The 21,895-nt window shown below is 46.2% G+C and overlaps 1 protein-coding gene across 1 annotated transcript; it reads left to right on the top strand.

Annotated features, from left to right (window-relative positions):
• Positions 1-2,686: 2,686 nt before the first annotated feature.
• LOC310850076 (trafficking regulator of GLUT4 1-like) lies at positions 2,687-6,765 on the top strand. Its single transcript, XM_083751186.1, has 2 exons — positions 2,687-3,297; positions 5,400-6,765. Exons 1-2 carry the CDS (start codon positions 2,983-2,985, stop codon positions 5,571-5,573), a joined length of 489 nt encoding a protein of 162 aa, XP_083607312.1. The 5' UTR covers positions 2,687-2,982; the 3' UTR covers positions 5,574-6,765.
• Positions 6,766-21,895: the final 15,130 nt, after the last annotated feature.

Below are 21,895 nucleotides of genomic sequence, written 5' to 3'. Positions count from 1 at the left end.
TTAATTGCCAATGGATACCAGCAAAACAGGATTACGAAGCTAATCCAAAAGGAAACACCCCCCAAAAACCAAGACACAGAAGAAAACAATGGCATGGCCCTCCTTCCTTATATCAAGGGCACTACAGATAAAATTAGCAAAATCCTCCATAAACACAATATCAAAACAGCCTTTTGCACCAACCAAAAAATAGCCAATATCCTCAGAAACCCCAAGGATAAAATCCAGTTGGAAAACCAAGGGATCTATGAAATACCCTGCAAAGTCTGCCCAGCCACGTACATTGGACAAACAAACAGATGAATAAATGCACGTATCGCAGAACACAAGAATGCCGTCAAAAAAGAAGAAAAAACTTCCTCTCTTTTCCAACACATGAAAGAAACAGGACACGAAATTAATTTTGCAGATTCCAAATTGCTCTTTAACACGGAACATCACCACAAGAGAATAATCATGGAAGCCATCGAGATAGAGAAACACCCTCACAACATGAACAAGCGTGACGACACATCCCGCTTGCCAGACATCTGGAAATTAGCCCTCCCCACAAAAACTGACACCAGATCCAGAGGCACACAGAACGCCAACACCAATCAACCACACCAGACCCAAACCCAGACCCTCTCCACAGATGAATTACTGACACCATCCAGTAGCCAGTCCATGGTGGCACCTCCGGATGCTGCACCCCCCTGCAATCCCTACACAGATCTGGCTGACACAAGCCACAAAACCACAGCTCGCCCCTATACACGAAGCCAAGCCAAAGCACAACTAAGTGCAATACAGCCATCTTCTCAGGAAAACTCTTCACAAAGTTCAAGAGGTCAAGACACAAAGACTTTAGCAACTAATCCACACCTAATGACCCACCTAAGTGGTACTCAGGATATCACTCAAGAAATCACTCAAGGTATCTCTCAAGTAATTAAGGAACAAAAGAAGAAAAGGCACACTAGCCTGGGAACTTCCTCTCTGCCCAGAACATTGGAGGCTAGACACCACACCCCCTCTACAGTATTTATAGGAACTCAAACATTGAGATCCCGCTCTGTTCCAGTAACAAGAAGCCGAAAGCACCAGCCTGAAGATGACGAGTGAGACCTCGTCGAAACGTCGCCTAGACACCCCAACTTTTACACGGGAAGACACCCGAGGACACCAAAACCTGCATTCCTGTACCCGTGAAAATCTACGAAAGCATATATATATATATATATATATATATATATATATATATATATATATATTTCAGGGGACCACCCCCTCCCAAAGTTGAAGGGAATTCCCATTCAAATGGTGGGTGAGTGCCATGACATGTGATTGATTATGTGAGTGGGACTTACCTGCCCCCCTCCCCATATTTTATTCAAGTTGGCACCCCTGCTGGGAATTGTAGCTCTGGGAGGGGAGAATCAGTCTCCAAAGAACTCTCAACGCCCTTAATAAACGGGGGGGGGGCCTTTGGGAGAAACCAATGACTGTTTAAAGTGGTAAAATAGTGCTTTGCATGTGTAGTGTGACCGTGACCCAAGTTTCTCATTTCTCCAAACTTAAGTTCAGTTCTCCATATTTCTGCAGCAATTTGTAGTTTCTTTTTTTCAAAACCTCATGCCATATATATATATATGAGAAATCAAGAGAGATATAGCCGCTCTGGCAGCATATCTCTTCTTTCTCGTATCCAAAAATGCTCTGCCCTCGACGGTCCTGGAAGGATCCTTTTAAAAAGCCCCAAATGCTCAGAGACTTTGCACCTGTTCTGGAAGCCCAGAGCACTTGTTCTTTAGATGTCCCTTTTATGAAGAGGCATGCAGTGAGACCATTGATCCCCTGCTGGTGAGGCTCGCTGACCTCCCAGAAAAGCAAAAATTAGACCTTTTCCTGTTAGGCAAAGATCATATGACGACCCGGATGGTTGCCAGATTCTGTGTACAGATCTGCAGGCACAGACCATCCTCTGACTCAAACTAGTTCATTAAGAAAATCCCCAAACTCTGCTCCATGAGTGACTCTGGGTCATCTCTCTGCAGTAGCTTATCTTAAAGTTTTAAGTGTCTATACGCTGATCGCATTTATTTTAAATTTATTGTTGTACATTGTTTTAAATATTTGTTTTCCTTCTGGGATTGTAACCCCAAGTGTGTTTTATAAGCTGGTCTCCAACTGTAATAAATTATCTATCTATCTATCTATTTATCTATCTATCATCTATCTATCTATCTATCTATCTATCTATCTATCTATATCTATCATCTATCTATCTATACCAGCATTTCAGTCTTAATTTCTCTCAATAAACACATTTTGACTAATGCACATATTTCTGCAAGCAATTTTCTCCCAACGTATAATGCAGTTTTGTATATCATTTTTACTGAAGCATAAGTTTTTTGGCACCTCTCACCCTAATATATGGATATTGTTTGGTTGCAGAACTGCTTTGCAAAATCTGGAGAAGTGTATATTGGTTTCAGAAGTACAGTTTAGGTAGTTCTGCATTAAAATGCAGAGAAAAACTAATTTATCCCCCATTCCTAGGGAAGGATAAGGGGATATCAAATGCTCCCTGGCGTTTCTACATTCGGTATCAATTGGCTGGGGTTATTCATTATCTAATTCCTCATTCCAAACACCCACACATTTTGCAGGGTGGGAGGGAGGACCACGGTGCCCAGTTGTCCAAGGGCAGAGCATTGCACACAGCTCCCCTAAAGGAAGAGAGCCAAGCAGATCAGCCTAGGTTATAGAGCAAGGACTCTTCTGAAAGAATATTCAGAGCAGTGGGTCTGGTACCACGGCAGGAGGAGGGGAAAGGGGAGGGGAAAGGGCTGGAGGTGCAACCGGCCGAGGAGAGACGGGGACTGCAGGTCACGCAGCAGACAACCCAAGAAGCAGGGATACCGAAAGAAAAGGAAGAGAGACTTCTCTAGCAGAACAGCAAGCCAGTGGAGAACGGAGGAGAGCAGGACCTGCACCATGAGTGACATCAAATATGAGAGGATGAACGAAAATGCTCTGCACATGGATAATCCACCGCCCTACTCTGAAAAGAACGAGGAGCCTGATCCTTCTGCTGGGATGGCACCCACCACGGGCAGCAGAGGAACTCCCGCTATGCCGCACCAGTACACCCCTTACTATGGTCCAGCCAGCATAGCACAAACTTCGCAAACCATCGTCATCAGTTCCTTGCAGCCCAGCCGTGAACCGGATTACCTGGCGTACTCCATCTTCACCATGATCTGCTGTTGCCTCCCCTTGGGTGTTGCTGCCCTTGCATACTCGATACAGGTAAGTGGGAGCTGAGTGAGTGTTTGAGAGAGGGCTGGAGGGACCTTAAAGGACACCTAAGGCCCTATCTGCACCATACACTTAAAACAGTTTCATACCACTTTAAACAGTCGTGGCTTCCCCCTCCCCCAAAGAATCCTGGGGACTGTAACTTCTTAAGGGTGCTATTTTTCTAGAAAAAGAGGCGCTGGAACTCACCACGAAAGCCTCCCTTGTTCTCTTATGATGACAATGGCACCCACCTGAGAGTGTCGGAACTCAGTTCTAGTGAGATCCAGCTGAGGTGGGAAAAAAACACTGGTGCTGAGAGTACCCTAGTTAGAGCTAAAACAGGGCCTTAGCTACAGGGGAGCCAGCCGGGTATTTTGCCCTGTGTGAACCCTCGAGGGGAAAGCCCCCACTCAGTTTTCCTCTGAGACAATCTAGACTACTCAGAGGGAAACTGGGTGGGGGCTTCTCCCTCAAGGGTTCACACAGGGCAAAATACCCAGCTATCTCCCTTGTAGCTAAGGTCTCTGAGACAATCTAGGCCAGGCATAGGCACAGGCAAACTCAGCCCTCCAGATGTTTTGGGACTACAATTCCCATCATCCCTGACCATTGGTCCTGTTAGCTAGGGATGATGGGAGTTGTAGTCCCAAAACATCTGGGGGGCTGAGTTTGCCTATGCCTGATCTAGGCTGAGGACACCGTACCATCACCTGTGTTGAAGCAAGATGCTGTTGCTAGTATAGCTGGATTCCATACACTGAAATACGACGGTGCCGTCTGGTTCACGGGCAGCAAAATGTCTAGGCCCAGCCCTGGTAGCTGAGACAATATGTTGCAGCAAAACAAAGAGAGAAGCTCGTGGAAGCTTAAAGGCAAGCACGCTTATGGTGGCAACTGTTTTCATGGAACAGAGCCCCACTCTGCGTTTTATCTGAGCTGTGGCATGCCACCCATGAATCCATAACAGCCTAAGGAAAGCCTGCTGGGCCAAGCCAATGGCCCTTCCAGTCCAGAATCCTGTTCTCACAGTGGCCAACCAGATGTGCACTGGAAGCTTGCAAGCAGGACAGGAGCATAGCAGCCCCCTCCCCAGTTGAAATTCCCAGCAACAATTAGTGACTATGGCTGGTTATTGTGGCTAAAGGTAAAGGTAAAGGGACCCCTGACCGTTAGGTCCAGTAGTGGCCGACTCTGGGGTTGCGGCGCTCATCTCGGTTTATTGGCCGAGGGAGCCGCCGTACAGCTTCCAGGTCATGTGGCCAGCATAACTAAGCCGCTTCTGGCGAACCAGAGCAGCGCACAGAAACACCATTTACCTTCCCACTGGAGCGGTACCTATTTATCTACTTGCACTTTGATGTGCTTTTGAACTGCTAGGTTGGCAGGAGCAGGGACCAAGCAACGGGAGCTCACACCGTCGCGGGGATTCAAACCGCCAACCTTCTGATTGGCAAGTTCTAGGCTCTGTGGTTTAACCCACAGCGCCACCCGCGTCCCTTTTATTGTGGCTAGTAGCCACTATTCAGTCTTAACCACCTTAAAATCCTCTTTTAAAGCCACCCAAGCCATCACTCCCTCTTGAGGGAGTGAATTCCATAGTTGGAACTATTTGCTGTGTGCAGCACTGTTCTGAATGTTTCTTTTGTCTGGGTTTTGCTGATACGTTAAGTTACTGCATCTGGGAGTGTGGATAAATCAGAAAATATTGCATTTTGACAAGAGGAAATGTTTACCATGACAGTACTGCATGTTACCACTGGACCAGATAATCATCTGGAACCTCCTGTCAAGCAGCAAGGAGAATCGAACCTCCGCCTTGTATCTTTGGTTCGAGAGATGGTTCTTCACTTACCATGATGTTACAGTGGTCAGTTATGCCCCTGCAGACTGGGGAAAGTTACTACTTTATACATGGGTGTCTGATTTCGCACTATGCGAAATCCTAGGCTCTGTGGTTTAACCCACAGCGCCACCCGCGTCCCAGGGTGGGGGTAGCCATCCTTTAATGCCCATCAGCCCCAGCCAGCATGACCCTGTAGTCTTAAGAACTGGAAGGGTACAGGTTCCTCCCCTGCTCCTCCCCTGATCCAGTTTGTTCTCTTTCTCCCCAGACCCAAAACGCCAACCAAAATGGAAATTACATAAGCGCTCGACGAACCTCCAGGCTGGCACTCATATTGGCTCACACAGCACTCGGAGTCGGTCTTGGGTGCCTGATTATGTACATCATCTTCTGGATGAATATTTCTCACCAGATAATCGAAGTGCCAACCATCAGCCCCTGAGGATACACAACATCCATATGCTAAAAGTCCTTCCCTGCTCAAGATGCCCAAGTCTGAGAAGTCCTCCTAAATTGACGTCGTGCTCTTTGAATCGTTCTGTAAAGTGGTATGTTCTGAGCTGACTCCCATACCCTTGTTCTAACTAGGCATAGATTTACAATGTCAAGCGATGAACATCATGTGTGAGCCACCTCTGTGATACCCAAAGATCTCAAACTCCTTCCAAAAGTATCTCTCCCCTCTCTCATTCTCCCACCCAGAGTTATTTTGATTTCGAGTCTTCTGGTCTTGTCCTGTTCCTCTTCACTGCTGACCATTCTTCCAGCATTTCACAGATAATAATTGGGACATGCACGTAACACAACAGTTGTCAGAGCACAAATTTCTACCCAAGCCCTATCCTTGACACCCATCCCGTTCCCCATTGTCCCACTTCTTTGGCCTTATTTGTAAAAATTTTCGGAGACAGCGTTGATGGAATCTTATAAATGCCATCTCCAACTCCTTGAAAGATTCCATCAGCAGTGTCTCCCAAAAATTGTACACATCACTTGGGAAGACAGGCAAACTAATATCAGTGTACTGGAAGAAGCAAAGATCACCAGTGTTGAAGCAATGATTCTTCAACATCAACTTCGTTGGACTGGTCATGTTGTGTGGATGCCTGATGATCGTCTTCCAAAGCAACTACTCTATTCCAAACTTAAAAATGGAAAGTGTAATGCTGGTGGTCAACAAAAGAGGTTTAAGGACTGTCTCAAGGCAAATCTTTAAAAATATATTATAAACACCGACAACTGGGAAACACTGGCCTGCAAGCGCTCCAGTTGGGGAACAGGCTTTACCAAAGGCTTCGAAGACACTTGAACTCAGAATGCAAGGGAGAAACGTGCTAAGAGGAAGGCACGCTTGGCAAATCCACACCATGATCAGCTCCCACCCGGAAACCAATGTCCCCACTGTGGAAGGACATGTGGATCCAGAATTGGCCTGAACAGTCACCTACGGACTGATTATTAAAACTGTGTTTATGTAAGACAATCTTACTCGACTACAAGTGATCACCAAAGAAGAATAAGAAGATCCTGCGATAACTTATCCCATGTGTTTTTAATGCAAAGAAGGCACTTGTGAGATGCTTAGAGAGCTATCTGAAGCAAAATAAATAAAATATACAATGAGATCACCATGATTCTGTGTTGTGCGATGTTTTCACAAAACTGCTATTGGTTCCACATAGAGAAAGGAAAGTGGGATAAATGATAAATGTTCATTATCTGTCACATGCAGCTCTTTCTCCATTCTACTGCAGTTCACATTCTGCCCCAAAGTGTGTTATTCTAGGGTTGTTATATTTTGAAGAGCAAAAAAGAGGACAGCCTGAGCCGGAAAAAGAGGTGTGTGGGTGCACCTCTTTCCTCAGCTTGGACTGTCAGCAGCCATGGCATGCAGAGCGTCCATGTGCCTCTTTCACCGGCTCGGGCTGGCAGCGGCAAGAGCATGCAAGAGCAGCCTGAGCCCAAGCCGCCCCAGCCCAAGCCACTGCCAAAAACAAAAAAAATCCCGGACATTTCCTTTAAAATGTACAAATCCACCCTGATGGGCAGGTTGACCCCCAAAAGAGGACATGTCTGTGTTTTCCCAGACGTATGGCAACCCTAGTTATTCGTCTTACTGTCCACTGTGGTGAAATTACATAAATTACTTACGTTACGTTGTCATTAAGTCATTCCACCCCATTCATTTTGACGCAAAGAAAACACAATGCAAATGGGGGGTGGGGAGAGGGGACGTAATTTGTAGATTGAAAGCAGCAACAACAGGGAACACTGACTTAACCTGCTAGAGGGGTTTCCATTGCAGATATGGGGGCAAATGAGCCAACATTGTCCATTTCTGCTCTCATTTCTGTTTTCATCAGAATTCCCTGACATGCCTAATCATGACACCTTCATGGCAGATTCACTGACCAGCTGTGAAGGTAGAACAAAGCCATCATGCCTAGCAGCCTTTGATAGCCCTCTCCTCCATGAAATTGTCTAATCCTCTTCTTTAAAGCTATCTAAGTTTGTGGCCATCCCTGCCTGCTGGGGGAGCAAGTTCCATAGTTGGATTAGGCACTACAATTATCCAACTTTCAGCTTTATTGGAGATCTATGAGTTCTAGTCTAATGGGAAAGGGAGAAACCTCCAAACTGCATCGACTGTCCTTCAATCTAGACTGTCCTTATTCCGGGAGGGGGGGCAGTCCATTAATCACACAGCAGCAGTTTTGGTTCTCTTCTGCAATGAACCCACTTCCCCCAATAATCAGACTTTTTGCAATACAGGAAGAAATGAGGCAATGCACTGCAATGTCACCTAAGCTTTTGCCATACAAATAAAAGCATGCACCATATAAATGTTCCATTAGCAGCTGATGACATCTATGTTCCCCTGAAATTGTTGTGCAAATATATCAGGGCAAATGGTGCAATAAACAGGTCATCTAGAAGCAGCAGTGGTCAAGGATCACAGGAGGTCAAATACCCAAAATACCCATTACGCCCTGCTGCAGGAAGGTCCCAGCACAGTCTCTGTCTCCAGTGTCCCAGAGCCTCCCAAACAGCATGGAAGCGGTTGGGGAGGGTTTAAGCAATGAAAATAGCTCTTTTCACCATTTGTGTTGATTATAACCAAACAGAATGGAAAGAGGTGAGTTAGGATTGGCTCCTAGGGTCACTCTGGAGAAGGTGTGTGTGAAGAAACATTTAAGGGACACAGAAAATGCAAGGTGCTTTCACTTCAAGAGAACAGTGTGCAAGATTTGTTCCATGCAGTGGGGCTTCAAGGAAGAGACAACTTAAGTGGCTCTGAAAGAAGATATTGGAACATTCCAAATCATCTGCCCATGCGCACACACACAGGAAATAGGACCCCTAACTGAAAGGCAACACGTGGAGATCTGCATTGATCATGGCAATGCAACCCTAATTATTATTATTGCAGAAGTCTTAGAAGGGGCATGGCTGGGAGGGGAGGCTACAATGAAAGGACCTTCCACTTACGAACTTGCCACTACTCTTCTGCTAGGAATCAACCTTTATCTCTATCTAAAAAGGCAATCTGGCCTTCATTTTCTGAAACCTAGGCAAGAATAATAATAATTTATTTATACCCTGCCTATCTGGCTGGGTTTCCCCAGTCACTCTGGGCGGCTTCCAACAAAATATTAAAATACAATAGTCCATCAAACATTAAAAGCTTCCCTAAACAGGGCTGCCTTCAGATGTCTTCTACAAGTCTGGTAGTTGTTTTTCTCTTTGACATCTGGTGGGAGGGCGTTCCACAGGGCAGGTGCCACTACCGAGAAGGCCTTCTGCCTGGTTCCCTGTAACTTGGCTTCTCACAGGACACTGGATGGGGGTGGAGACGCTCCATCCATTCAGAGCAGGAATAATGGGGGGTGGGGAAGGAGAGGTCTCTCACTTTCATGTATTTCCTAGCCATTCAGACTACTCATCAAAAGCAATCCTATGTGTGGTTTTACCTTCACTCTGGATGAACTGGTGCAGGGGGGTGGGGAAAAGAGAGATCAGCTTTCAAAACGTTGCAAAAAGTGAGGAGGGAGAGTTAGAGGGATGAGTGAGCAGCTTGCACGGCTGTGATCTGAATTAAGATCGTGCAACACGCCAATCTCCCTTGGGGCTGTCTCGGGAGCGAGGTGGTGAGTGCACTGCCTGCTGTGCGCGTGCTTGTGTGTTCTTCTTACACGAATGTAAAGATGCGCAGTGCGCCCATTTCCACATGCGTTGCAAACCGATCTGTCTCCAGCTTCTGTGAGCCTCTCCTCCAGTGGGCTGCCCATCCTCCCTCTCCCCCCCCCCCTCCTCCCTACAACATCCCCACCGCTCCCAAGTGTGGGCTGGTAGGAGAAAAGGTTAGGAAAGAGTGGAAGTTTCGGTGACTTTCCCTGCTTTCTCCCTCCGTCCCCCTCGCCCGCTCCTGCTGCGCTTTTGCGCCAAACAGTAAAGGCCAGCGGGGCAGTCATTTATGCAACTAACCTAGGGATATCCCCAGTTCTCCTCCGCAACCCTAAATGCCCACTATGTTTCTCCCCATCCTCGCCCTGCTTTCCCCATCTTCTCTTCCCGACGTGGCGCCGGCAGAAGCTGGGAGCGCAGCAGCGGGTGTCGTCCGTTCAGACTCCGGCTCTGCAAAAACGACGCGTAAAAGGAAGGGCGGTGGCGGACTCGGGTAACATGGGGCCCTGTGCGAGGCCAACAGTGGACTTCGCCACCCCCCAGCGGACTTTCCAAACTTTGGAAAGGAGGCGCAAGCTTCTGACAGGGTCCTAAAGCCTCCCTCACCCGGATTTGAAAAGGCTCCCCGCTGGCTCAGCGTCCAGTTCGTGTCGCACAGCCCTAAACCAGTTCTTACTAAAGGTTTATCCACACTCTGGAAAACTGGTTGTTTCGAGCTCAATCGGAGCAAACCGCAAAGCATGGAAAATCCGAACTGACCGAGCGCTAAAGTATGTTTTGCTGGGAAGGGGGGGAAACCACACTTAAATGTGAAGATTTGAAAAGAGCTAGGAAAAAGTTAAGTGCGGATAAGCCCTGAGAGCAGGGGTCAGCAAACTTTTTCAGCAGGGGACCAGTCCACTGTCCCTCAAACCTTGTGGGGGACCAGAGTATATTTGGGGGGGGGGGAATTCCTATGCCCCACAAATAACCCAGAGATGCATTTTAAATAAAAGGGCACATTCTACTCATGTAAAAACACGCTGATTCCAGGACTGTCCGCCGGCCAGATTTAGAAGGTGATTGGGCCGGATCCGGCCCCCGGGCCTTAGTTTGCCTACATGGGCTACAGGAGCAGCCACCATGGCTACAGCCCCTCCAACAGTCCCAGTTCCAGCAGAGGCTTTAGGGCGCTGCAGACAGCTTCCCTGTGCTGGGGGTCCTTGCTTTGGTTTTTGTACCATATTGATCTGAGAATGTCTGTAGTAGAAAATGAGATCTGAGTTGGCACTGAGTTGGGATAACGTTTTCTGATCTAACAAGCGGGATGAGTGATTACTTAATAAACAGCTGCTGTCATCTTAATTTCCCCCGTAAACTTTGTGCAAACAAATCAGGATGGGTGGCCAATAAGCAAGTCAGCTGGAAGCAACATTTATCTCTTTCCCAAAAGGCAATCTGTCCTTTGTTTGCTGAAACCTGGGCTACAACGTGTTCCGGTCAGGAATACTTGGAGATAAGATTGGTGGACAGAGAGAGGCATCCCTCTTTCATGCATTTCCTAGCCATTTGAAAAACTACTCATTGGGAGTGACCAGTCGGTCTCCAAAACAAAAGGAAGGTTTCTGGCAATTCTGCCAGGACTACCAAAGCAATTTCCAGCACCAGACCTGGTTCCAACAACCAATTTTTGCCTCAATTTTTGACTTTGCGATAACATAAAATATGGAAGCATGTGCCCATTTGCAGCTTTGAAATGGGGTGTGTGCGTGCGTGTCCATTCAGCCACACAGAAAAGATGGGAAAAGTGAAGGCCACACTCAGTATTAATCTGACTGCTTTGGGTTACCAATTTCCTCATTCCTAGCCCCTTATACTTCTGGGCTGGAAGACCTGGTGGAGCTGCTGTTCTTCCACAGCCAGAGCCCAGACTAGGGGTCACTTGAGCAGAGAATCCGGCAATGTAAAGCCAGCTCCCAGACGACAAAAAAAAGACTGAAGTTTGCAGAAAGAGGAAGAGGGGAGGGGAGGGGGAGAAGGGCTGGAGGGGGCGGCCAAGGGGAGGAAGCGTAAAGCACTAGCAGCTAATCACAGACAGCTGAGGAGGAGCAGAGTGAAAGAAAGACTTTAGAGGCTGCGTTCAGGGAACACCAAAAAGGAAAAGGAGAGCAGGCCGTTCGCCATGAGCAACTACGAGAGGCTGAAAGATGACCCCATTACTCAGGATCCACCTCCTTACTCTGACAAAGACTCCCATGAAGACCATGAGCCAACTAAATCTCTTTCTGGATCAGAACCCCATCGCATGGGCTGGCCCTCTAACCCTGTGCCACCCCAGTACCAACATTATGTTGCAGCTGGTGCAGGATCCCACCAGTTTCCGATCCTTCAACCTCCGCAGGCCACCATCATCATTCGTGGTCCACCTGCCAAGGAGCCTGATTACCTGGCCTACTCTATCTGTACCATGCTTTGCTGCTGCCTCCCCCTGGGCATTGCTGCCTTAGTTTACTCTATAAAGGTGAGTGAGCCCCTCCCTCTTTTTCTTTGGGCTGGGGGAGATGTAGTGCTATAATAACAGGGAGTCCAAGAGGCCCCATGACCTTTACTGATGGCCCTTTTAGCAGAGGGCTGTAGAAGGCTACAGGGTGGGTTGTGTTGTAGCTGAAATTCAGGGGGGCAGGTGAGCCTAAGGCTTCTGGATTTCAAGGTTTGGGGGCCCTTTCTTGTCCCATTAAACTTTAATTAGTTTAATGTAAATGCCCAGTGCGCTTCCATCGTCACAAGTCCCACTACAGCAGAGTATTTCGCACAGCAGTTGAAGAAGGGCAGGAGAGGCAGTATCTTTTCAAAGAGGAGTCTTGGAGCATGCGGTTTGCAACTCAAAGATAAGGTTTATTTACAAAACAAAAAACAACCCTGGCGAAGAACCACACATCTCAGCAAACACGCCCAAAAAAGGGGAGAGAAGGGGAAGAACAAACACACAGGAGACTATTTACACAAACTCATGTTCCTGGAAGCCTAATGACCTCCAGCTGCTCAGTGATTAGAGCGTTTCTGCTACCTTTTAACCCTTTGATAGCAACACCCCCTCTCACTCGTAACACTGAGCTGTACCAACCTTAATTCAAATTTAAACCTGAACAGAAACATTTATGAGATTGCGGACCCAAAGCTTTCGTAAAACCGTCTGCGAGATTTTCTTGGCTTGGACAATACTTTAGTTCAATTAAACCTTGTTTTACACTTTGGCATACATTTTGATAACGGATATCCAAGTGTTTTGTGTGTGCCTTGAATTGACCTGATTTAGCTAGTTTAATACAAGGTTGGTTGTCTTCCCACACTCTGATAGGTAGGGAACATTCTCCAAACAATTCTTGTACCAGTTGCTTATAAAATTCCAGTTCTCTACATATATCTGATAATGCATTAAACTCAGATGCAGTTGAACTTAAAGCTATAAGTGATTGCTTTCTTGATCTCCAACCAATTAGTGCATTTCCAAATTTTATCGCCATTCCTGACACTGATTTTCTATCTGGTCCAGCATCTGCCCAACTGCTGTCGGCCCAACATTCAAGTTGTGTGCTGCCCTCTGCTGATAATTTTAAGCGAAATCTTTTGGTAGTTTGGAGATACCTTAAAACTCTTTTTACTCCTTGCCAAGCATGCATTGATGGTTTTTCAGCTTGTCTACACAGCATGTTGACAGCATATGTTATATCGGGCCGAGTCCACTGTGCAATGTGGAGTAGACTGCCTATCGCTGACTGGTAAACCCCGGGATTACTGAACTCTGTCTGTTGCTCGGCTTGAGCATCCTTTATGTAACTTAGCTCCATTGGGGTTTTAACACCAGCACAGTTGTCCATTTTAAACCTTTCCAGCAACTGCTGGATCTTAGCTTTTTGGCTGAGCCAATAGTTCCCATTTTCATCTTGCTGAATTTTAACTCCTAGATAAACAGATACATTGCCTAGTGATTTTATCTGAAACCTTTCTCCAAGCTTTGTGGTAAATTGTTGTGCAAGTTTATCATCCTTTCCACTGTATAATAAATCGTCAACGAATATCAAGACTGCTTCTTGCTCACATCCCAAGCCTTTTAGATAAAGACACGCATCTGCTGCGCTCTTTCTGAACCCCATGCTCTCTAGAGCATCGTTTAAGCAGGAATTCCAATTACGGGCGGACTGTTTCAACCCATAAATGGATTTGTGTAGGCGCCAGACCTGGTTTGGCTTGTCTCCTTCAAAACCTGGTGGTGGTGTCATATAGACTTCCTCCTGTAAGTCTGCATTTAAATAAGCACAAGAATTATGGGTAGGCGTGTTCACACAACCAGCATGAACCTGTTCAACTTCATCTGGACTTGTCTCAAAATAATATAACCCATCTCTGCATTCCACCTGCAAAAGAGATACGTTATTCTTTGAAATAGTGCAAACCCCATTTTCAAACACAGTTTTAAACCCATTTCTATCAAGTTCTGACACAGACAAAATACACCCCTTCAATCCCTTTAGCACGTAGGCATCAATTTCTGTTTGCAAACATTTCAAGAACACTGTGCCTACGGTCTCTAAGGAACGTTTAGTTGAATCTGCCATTGTCACAACTTTAAGGGTTTGCAAATGTCTGCAATTCTGCAAACGGACACTAGATGGCGCCACCAGGTGGTGAGATGCACCACTGTCGATCAACCAGCGTAGATTGCTGCCTTGGCCACGTCCTTGCATCAACGCCATTACTGAAGCCATGTGCTGTGTGCTGTGGGAGTAGCCACGACCTCCTCCTCTTCTTCGACGTCCCCTGGAACTCCTTGTCTGGTAACTAGGGGTAACGGCCTTGGTGCTGTCTTGACCAGGTTCACGTGTGCAATTCCTAATTAAATGGGAAGGGGAACCACAGCGAAAACAGTGTCTAGCTGCAAAAGCATTTACTGTGTGCTCAAACTCAGCATCAACACTCTTAGGCACAGCATAACTCCCCTTTAAAGACAAACCTCTTTCTCTTTGCCTTTTATCCTGTTCATCTGCAAGCCGAGATGAAATGTATTCAAGGGTTAATTCAGTTGAAGGCATAGCTTCCAAGGTTAGAACTAGAGTCTCATAGCTTTTATCAAGAGAAGACAACAATATGTATGACTGCTGCTCCATAGAGAAGGGAATGCCCAGCTGTCTTAGTTGATTAAAGGCAGACACCATTTTGGCAATATGTTCTTTCACACACGCTCCCGGTTGGAGACGTAAATCAAACAAACATCTTGTAGCATGGATCTTGGCCCCCGCAGTGTTTCTGGAATTTAGCCGCTGCAGAACCGTCCAGACCTCATGCGTGTTCTTTAACTCAGAAACGTAAGGCATTTGCTCTGGTCCCACTGCCAAAGCTAGTAGACCTTGGGCTTTCCTGTCACGTTTCTGTGAAGCTGCTGCTGTTGCTTTGTCTTCTGCAGACGCGTCTGCAGCTGCCTGTAAAGGCGGTGCTTCAGTACAACTCCACAACTCTTTTGCTTGCAACCAAACCCTCACTCTAGCCTTCCAATCTTGCCAATTTTTCCCATTGAGTCGCGTAAACGGGACAGAAAAACTTTCCTGGGACTCTGCCATCCTCCCTGGGGCTTAGGAACGATACTCACACACCTGTAGACCGTCTCCCAGCAGCTGAGGTGGCTCCTTGAAGAATAAGATGTCTTCCAGAGAGTACAAACTGCTCAGTGCCTGTTTAAAACTTTTCTAGGCACATTGCAGGACTCAAGCTGCTTTGAAAGCTTTCGTTGTCGGCAACCGCTTCTGTCTTCGCTCCAGTCCTTTCATAAATCACTCTGAACTGCACTCCTTAGCTCCTTCTTGACGTACAAACAACCATAACCTGTCCCATTAAACTTTAATTAGTTTAATGTAAATGCCCAGTGCGCTTCCATCGTCACAAGTCCCACTACAGCAGAGTATTTCGCACAGCAGTTGAAGAAGGGCAGGAGAGGCAGTATCTTTTCAAAGAGGAGTCTTGGAGCATGCGGTTTGTAACTCAAAGATAAGGTTTATTTACAAAACAAAAAACAACCCTGGCGAAGAACCACACATCTCAGCAAACACGCCCAAAAAAGGGGAGAGAGGGGGAAGAACAAACACACAGGAGACTATTTATACAAACTCATGTTCCTGGAAGCCTAATGACCTCCAGCTGCTCAGTGATTAGAGCGTTTCTGCTACCTTTTAACCCTTTGATAGCAACATTTCTCCACCCCAATAATTCAAGCCACTGTGTTGTCTACAGGGACAGGAAGAAATGGCAGAACACAAAGTGGGTGGTGGTTTCAAAGAGAACAGGATAAGGGGTCGCTCAGATGTTGCTTTTGCTCAGTCAAGGCAAAACTGAGACAGGGTGAGGTTCAGAGAGGGGGCTGAATCAAGTCTGTGTTCAGGAGGGTTCCAGCTGGCTGGAGGGGTTCAAGCTAAGATCTGCAACTCTGAATCTCCTACGCTTCAGCAGGAAATAAAATGAGCCTCAGCACAGCTGCCTCTGCCAGTGCTGAAAGTTTTTGTCTTGCTTCAAGGGGCCCAGGCCTTTACTTTGGTCTCTTGTTGCTATGGTGGAGCAGAGGATTCCCTGCTTGTAGTGGATCCTCCAAGTCTAAGTATGACATTGTCACAGCCTCTGGCCAGTGAGGAGTCAGACTCAGGCCCCACAGGCACTTTGGGTAGCAATGTTTCTGGGCTGTCTCCTGCGTGGCCTTCCTCCTTTTGTTTCGGAGTCCTGCACCTCACCACCTAAAGAGGACTTGACTCCTGTTCCCCGGCAGGCACAGGATGACTCTCAGGCAGCCAACATCCAGAAAGGCAGCTGGGTTAGCCTCTTGCAGCGAAACAGGAAAGAGTCTCTGATGACCACTTTAAAGTTGCATGGATTCTTTGGGGCATTTGTTTTCACAAACTAGGCCTGGTCTGAGCTGCTGGGCTGCTTTCTGAGTTAGGGGTGGGTGGCCTGTTTCATGGTGGCCCGGGTCCTACTCAGATGGTCATTTCTAGAAGGTGATGCTTAGGGAGTGCTCTTTGATCCCCTGGACCCTTTAGTGTGGGGTTCCTCTGGGTTTGATTTTATCCCCTCTGCTGTCTAACAGCGACATAAAACAACTGAGTGGGGTTATCTGGAGTTTTGGAGTACAGTGGTACCTTGGTTGTCAAACTCAGTTCATTCCGCGAGTCCCTTCAACTCCCAGAACCATTTGAAAACCAAGGTGTGGCTTCCGATTGGCTGCAAGAGCTTCCTGCACTCAATTGGAAGCCACAGAAGCCACGTCAGAAGTTCGCCAGTTCGCCTTCCAAAAAACGTTCACAAACCAGAACACTTACTTCCAGGTTTGAGGCGTTTGGGAGCCGATTTGTTCAGGAGCCAAGCCGTTCGACAACCAAGGTATCACTGTACCTTGCTGGTGATGCACAGGTCTACTTCTCCTTTACATCTGCCATCAGTTCTCACTCTCTTTCTCCACAGACCCAAGAAGGCAACTTTAATGGAGATGTGATAGCTGCCAAGCGAAACTCCAGGATGGCTCGCATCTTGAACCACACAGCCCTCGGAGTGGGCTGCTTCTGCTTCGTTATGTATATCATCATAATGGCAACTTTGTATTGGCAACTGCAAAACCAGCACCCACTTGACTGAGGATTCACTGCACAGCCTCCACATTTCGAAAGACCTCCACCCCGTTGCACCACTGAGAAGAAGGCCTGGCTGGACGCTGTGCTTTATGAATCATTCCATAGCAGGAAGTGCTAAAGGACTGAGTCAAACGTACAGGCTCATCGCATGATTTCTGTTTATTTTACTTGATGACCAACAATGGGATGTGTGAACTTCAAAGCATTGTCCCAAAGGAGACATCAAGTGCTCTTGGAAGTTCTACCTAGGGGGAAAAATATAATATCCTATTTGTTGTTGTTGTTTAGTCGTTTAGTCGTGTCCGACTCTTCGTGACCCCATGGACCAGAGAACGCCAGGCACCTCTGTCCTCCACTGCCTCCCACAGTTTGGTCAAACTCATGCTGGTAACCTCGAAAACACTATCCAACCATCTCGTCCTCTGCCGTCCCCTTCTCCTTGTGCCCTCCATCTTTCCCAGCATCAGGGTCTTCTCCAGGGAGTCTTCTCTTCTCATGAGGTGGCCAAAGTACTGGAGCCTCAGCTTCACAATCTGTCCTTCCAGTGAGCACTCAGGGTTGATTTCCTTCAGTATGGAGAGGTTTGATCTTCTTGCAGTCCATGGGACTCTCAAGAGTCTCCTCCAGCACCATAATTCAAAAGCATCAATTCTTCGGCGATCAGCCTTCTTTATGGTCCAGCTCTCACTTCCATACATCACTACTGGGAAAACCATAGCTTTAACTATACGAACCTTTGTTGGCAAGGTGATGTCTCTACTTCTCAAGATGCTGTCTAGGCCTGTCATTGCCCTTCTCCCAAGAAGCAGGCGTCTTTTAATTTCGTGGCTGCTGTCACCATCTGCAGTGATCATTGAGCCCAAGAAAGTAAAATCTCTCACTACCTCCATTCCTTCCCCTTCTATTTGCCAGGAGGTGATGGGACCAGTGGCCATGATCTTCGTTTTTTTGATGTTGAGCTTCACTCTGCCATATATTCCTATACAGTGGCACCTCAGGTTAAGCACTTAATTCGTTCTGGAGGTCTGTTCTTAACCTGAAACTGTTCTTAACCTGAAGCACCACTTTAGCTAATGGGGCCTCCCGCTGTTGCTGCGGCACCGGAGCACGATTTCTGTTCTCATCCTGAAGCAAAATTCTTAACCTGAAGCACTATTTCTGGGATAGCGGAGTCTGTAACCTGAAGCGTATGTAACCTGAAGCGTATGTAACCCGAGGTACCACTGTACACATACAGTGGTGCCTCGCAAGACGAAATTAATTCGTTCTGCGAGTTGTTTCGTCTTGCGATTTTTTCGTCTTGCGGAGCGCGGATTCCCTGGGTATTAACGGCTTTAAGAAAAAGGAAGCAAACTCGCAAGACGTTTTCGTCTTGCGAAGCAAGCCCATAGGGAAAATCGTCTTGCAAAGCAACTCAAAAAATGAAAAACCCTTTCGTCTTGTGCGTTTTTCGTCTTGCAAGGCATTCGTCTTGCGAGGTACCACTGTAATAATTTTTAAAAATGGGGATGGGGTTTATAAGAGATTCTGAAAAACACAATGTTATCAAGCAGGATCTGGTGACAATATGCATACTCCATTTACAATTATAGATCAGAGATGGACAAATACAGACATAATATAAAGCCAAAATAAACCATCGGTATGTGAATGTGTGGAAGTGAGTGATTAGAACTGTTTATTATGTAGGTGTAATGGTTAAACAAGGCAAGGTTACAAAACATGAACTCTAATCTACCAAAGCAAAGTAATGAAAATATTCAAATGCTCTACACTTCTTCTTCTTTTGACATGTTCAGGGAAGTTTTTAAATGTGTGACATTTTAATGTATTTTTAATCTTTGTTGGAAGCTGCCCAGAGTGGCTGTGGAAACCCAGCCAGATGGGCAGGGTACAAATAATAAATTACTATTACTATTACATCTTTATTGAAAGTTCAAAAAGTACATAATTATATGTGCGCTAAATATTGTGAGATGTAAATAAAAGAGAGAAAAAGAGAAAGAGAAACACAACCCGTGTAGAAGGAAAAATAAAGGGGGGGGGCAAAACTCTATGCTTTACAAGGTTGTTATTGTACTTCACCAGATCTTAACCTATTACGGTATTTGTAAGAATGGATTCCAAATATCATTGATTAAATCTTATGCAACAACAACAACAAAACAGCCATCAACATATATGAATTTTTGTTATTAGCAAAACAATTTGATATACAGGTACTGAGGGAGGGTTGGAATAAAGAATCAGAGATCTCCATTTTGACCACACAGTAGGAAACTGTTTTAACTGCTATAACAAGGGTGTTTCTGGACCTTAGATTGAAGCTCATACAACAAAAAATAATATTTAGAATATACTCGACCCCATTATGTTTGTTTAAAAAGGGGCTATCTAATGTATCTAACTGTTGGAGATGCAATAGGATAATGCTTCTCCAAAACATACCGTATTTTTCGCTCTATAGGACACACTTCTCCCCCTCAAAAAATGAAGGGGAAATGTGTGTGCGTCCTATGGGCCAATGCAGGCTTTCGCTGAAGCCTGGAGAGCGAGAGGCGTCAGTGCGCACCGACCCCTATTGCTCTCCAGGCTTCAGGAAGCTATCCGCAAGCCTTGGGAGCCCGGCGGGAGTTCCTGCCGGGCTCGCAAGGCTTGCAGATAGCAGCCTGTTCTGGGGGCTGGGGTCGGGGGAAGCTCAGGCTTCCCCCGCCCCAGCCCCGCGGCTGGGGGGGATATAATTTTTTTTATTATTTCCCAAAAAAAAACCAAAGTGCGCCCTATAGGGCGAAAAATACGGTATGTTTTTCCATTGTCCTATATTGAAAGATTTTTGGCAGAACAAACTATCAATAAAACTTTACAAAGCAACCTTAAATTTACAGAGCAAAATATCCTCTTGAATTATATAACCAGCACATAGAATCATAGAATCATAGAGTTGGAAGAGACCACAAGGGCCATCGAGTCCAACCCCCTGCCAAGCAGGAAACACCATCAGAGCACTCCTGACATATGGTTGTCAAGCCTCTGCTTAAAGACCTCCAAAGAAGGAGACTCCACCACACTCCTTGGCAGCAAATTCCACTGTCGAACAGCTCTTACTGTCAGGAAGTTCTTCCTAATGTTTAGGTGGAATCTTTTCTCTTGTAGTTTGGAACCATTGCTCCGTGTCCGCTTCTCTGGAGCAGCAGAAAACAACCTTTCTCCCTCCTCTATGTGACATCCTTTTATATATTTGAACATGGCTATCATATCACCCCTTAACCTCCTCTTCTCCAGGCTAAACATGCCCAGCTCCCTTAGCCGTTCTTCATAAGGCATCGTTTCCAGGCCTTTGACCATTTTGGTTGCTCTCCTCTGGACACGTTCCAGTTTGTCAGTGTCCTTCTTGAACTGTGGTGCCCAGAACTGGACACAGTACTCCAGGTGAGGTCTGACCAGAGCAGAATACAGTGGCACTATTACTTCCCTTGATCTAGATGCAATACTCCTATTGATGCAGCCCAGAATTGCATTGGCTTTTTTAGCTGCCGCGTCACACTGTTGGCTCATGTCAAGTTTGTGGTCAACCAAGACTCCTAGATCCTTTTCACATGTACTGCTCTCAAGCCAGGTGTCACCCATCTTGTATTTGTGCCTCTCATTTTTTTTGCCCAAGTGCAATACTTTACATTTCTCCCTATTAAAATTCATCTTGTTTGTTTTGGCCCAGTTCTCTAATCTGTCAAGGTCGTTTTGAAGTGTGATCCTGTCCTCTGGGGTGTTAGCCACCCCTCCCAGTTTGGTGTCATCTGCAAATTTGATCAGGATGCCCTTAAGTCCATCATCCAAGTCATTGATAAAGATGTTGAATAAGACCGGGCCCAAGACAGAACCCTGTGGCACCCCACTAGTCACTCTTCTCCAGGATGAAGAGGAACCATTGATGAGCACCCTTTGGGTTCGGTCAGTCAGCCAGTTACAAATCCACTGAGTGGTAGCATAGTCAAGACCACATTTTACCAGCTTCTTTACAAGAATATCATGGGGCACCTTGTCAAATGCCTTGCTGAAATCAAGGTAGGCTACATCCACTGCGTTCCCTTCATCTACCAGGCTTGTAATTCTGTCAAAAAACGAGATCAGGTTAGTCTGACATGATTTTCAGAAATCCATGCTGACTATTGGTGATCACAGCATTCCTTTCTAGGTGCTCACAGACTGTTTGCTTAATGATCTGCTCCAGAATCTTCCCTGGTATTGATGTCAGACTGACTGGGCGGTAATTATTTGGGTCCTCTCTTTCCCCCTTTTTGAAAATAGGGACAACATTTGCCCTCCTCCAGTCTGCCGGGACTTCACCTGTTCTCCAGGAATTCTCGAAGATGACTGCCAGTAGTTCTGAGATCAAATTTGCCAGTTCTTTTAATACTCTTGGATGCAGTTCATCTGGCCCTGGAGACTTGAATACATCTAAACTAGCCAAGTATTCTTGTACTATCTCCTTAGTTATTCTGGGCTGTGTTTCCTCTGCTGAATCATTTGCTCCAAATTCTTCAGGTCGGGCATTGTTTTCTTTATCGGAGAAGACTGAGGCAAAGAAGGCATTGAGGAGTTCAGCCCTTTCTGTTTCCCCTGTTTGCATTACACCATCTTCTCCTCTGAGTGACCCCACTGTTTCTTTGTTCTTCCTTTTGCTATGAACATACCCATAAAAGACTTTTTTTGTTGCTTTTAACCTCTCTAGCAAGCCTGAGTTCATTCTGTGCTTTAGCTTTTCTGACTTTGTGTCTACACGTGCTGGCTATTTGTTTGAATTCCTCTTTGGTGGCTTCCCCCCTTTTCCATTTTTTGTACACATCCTTTTTTAATCTTAACTCAGTTAAAAGTTCTTTAGATAGCCACCCTGGCTTCTTTAGGCACCTTCCATGTTTCCGTCTCATTGGTATTG

This window comes from Podarcis gaigeae (assembly GCF_964106915.1).
Source record: "Podarcis gaigeae genome assembly, chromosome: 8".
NCBI lineage: Eukaryota > Metazoa > Chordata > Lepidosauria > Squamata > Lacertidae > Podarcis > Podarcis gaigeae.
This window is presented reverse-complemented; position numbering and strand designations above follow the sequence as displayed.

Excerpts from the sequence above, each read along its gene's own strand:
- LOC310850076 (XM_083751186.1), top strand. The coding sequence starts at position 2,983 with ATGAGTGACATCAAATATGAGAGGATGAACGAAAATGCTCTGCACATG. Across the intron at positions 3,298-5,399 it reads CCCTTGCATACTCGATACAG|ACCCAAAACGCCAACCAAAA; the intron begins GTAAGTGGGAGC and ends CTTTCTCCCCAG.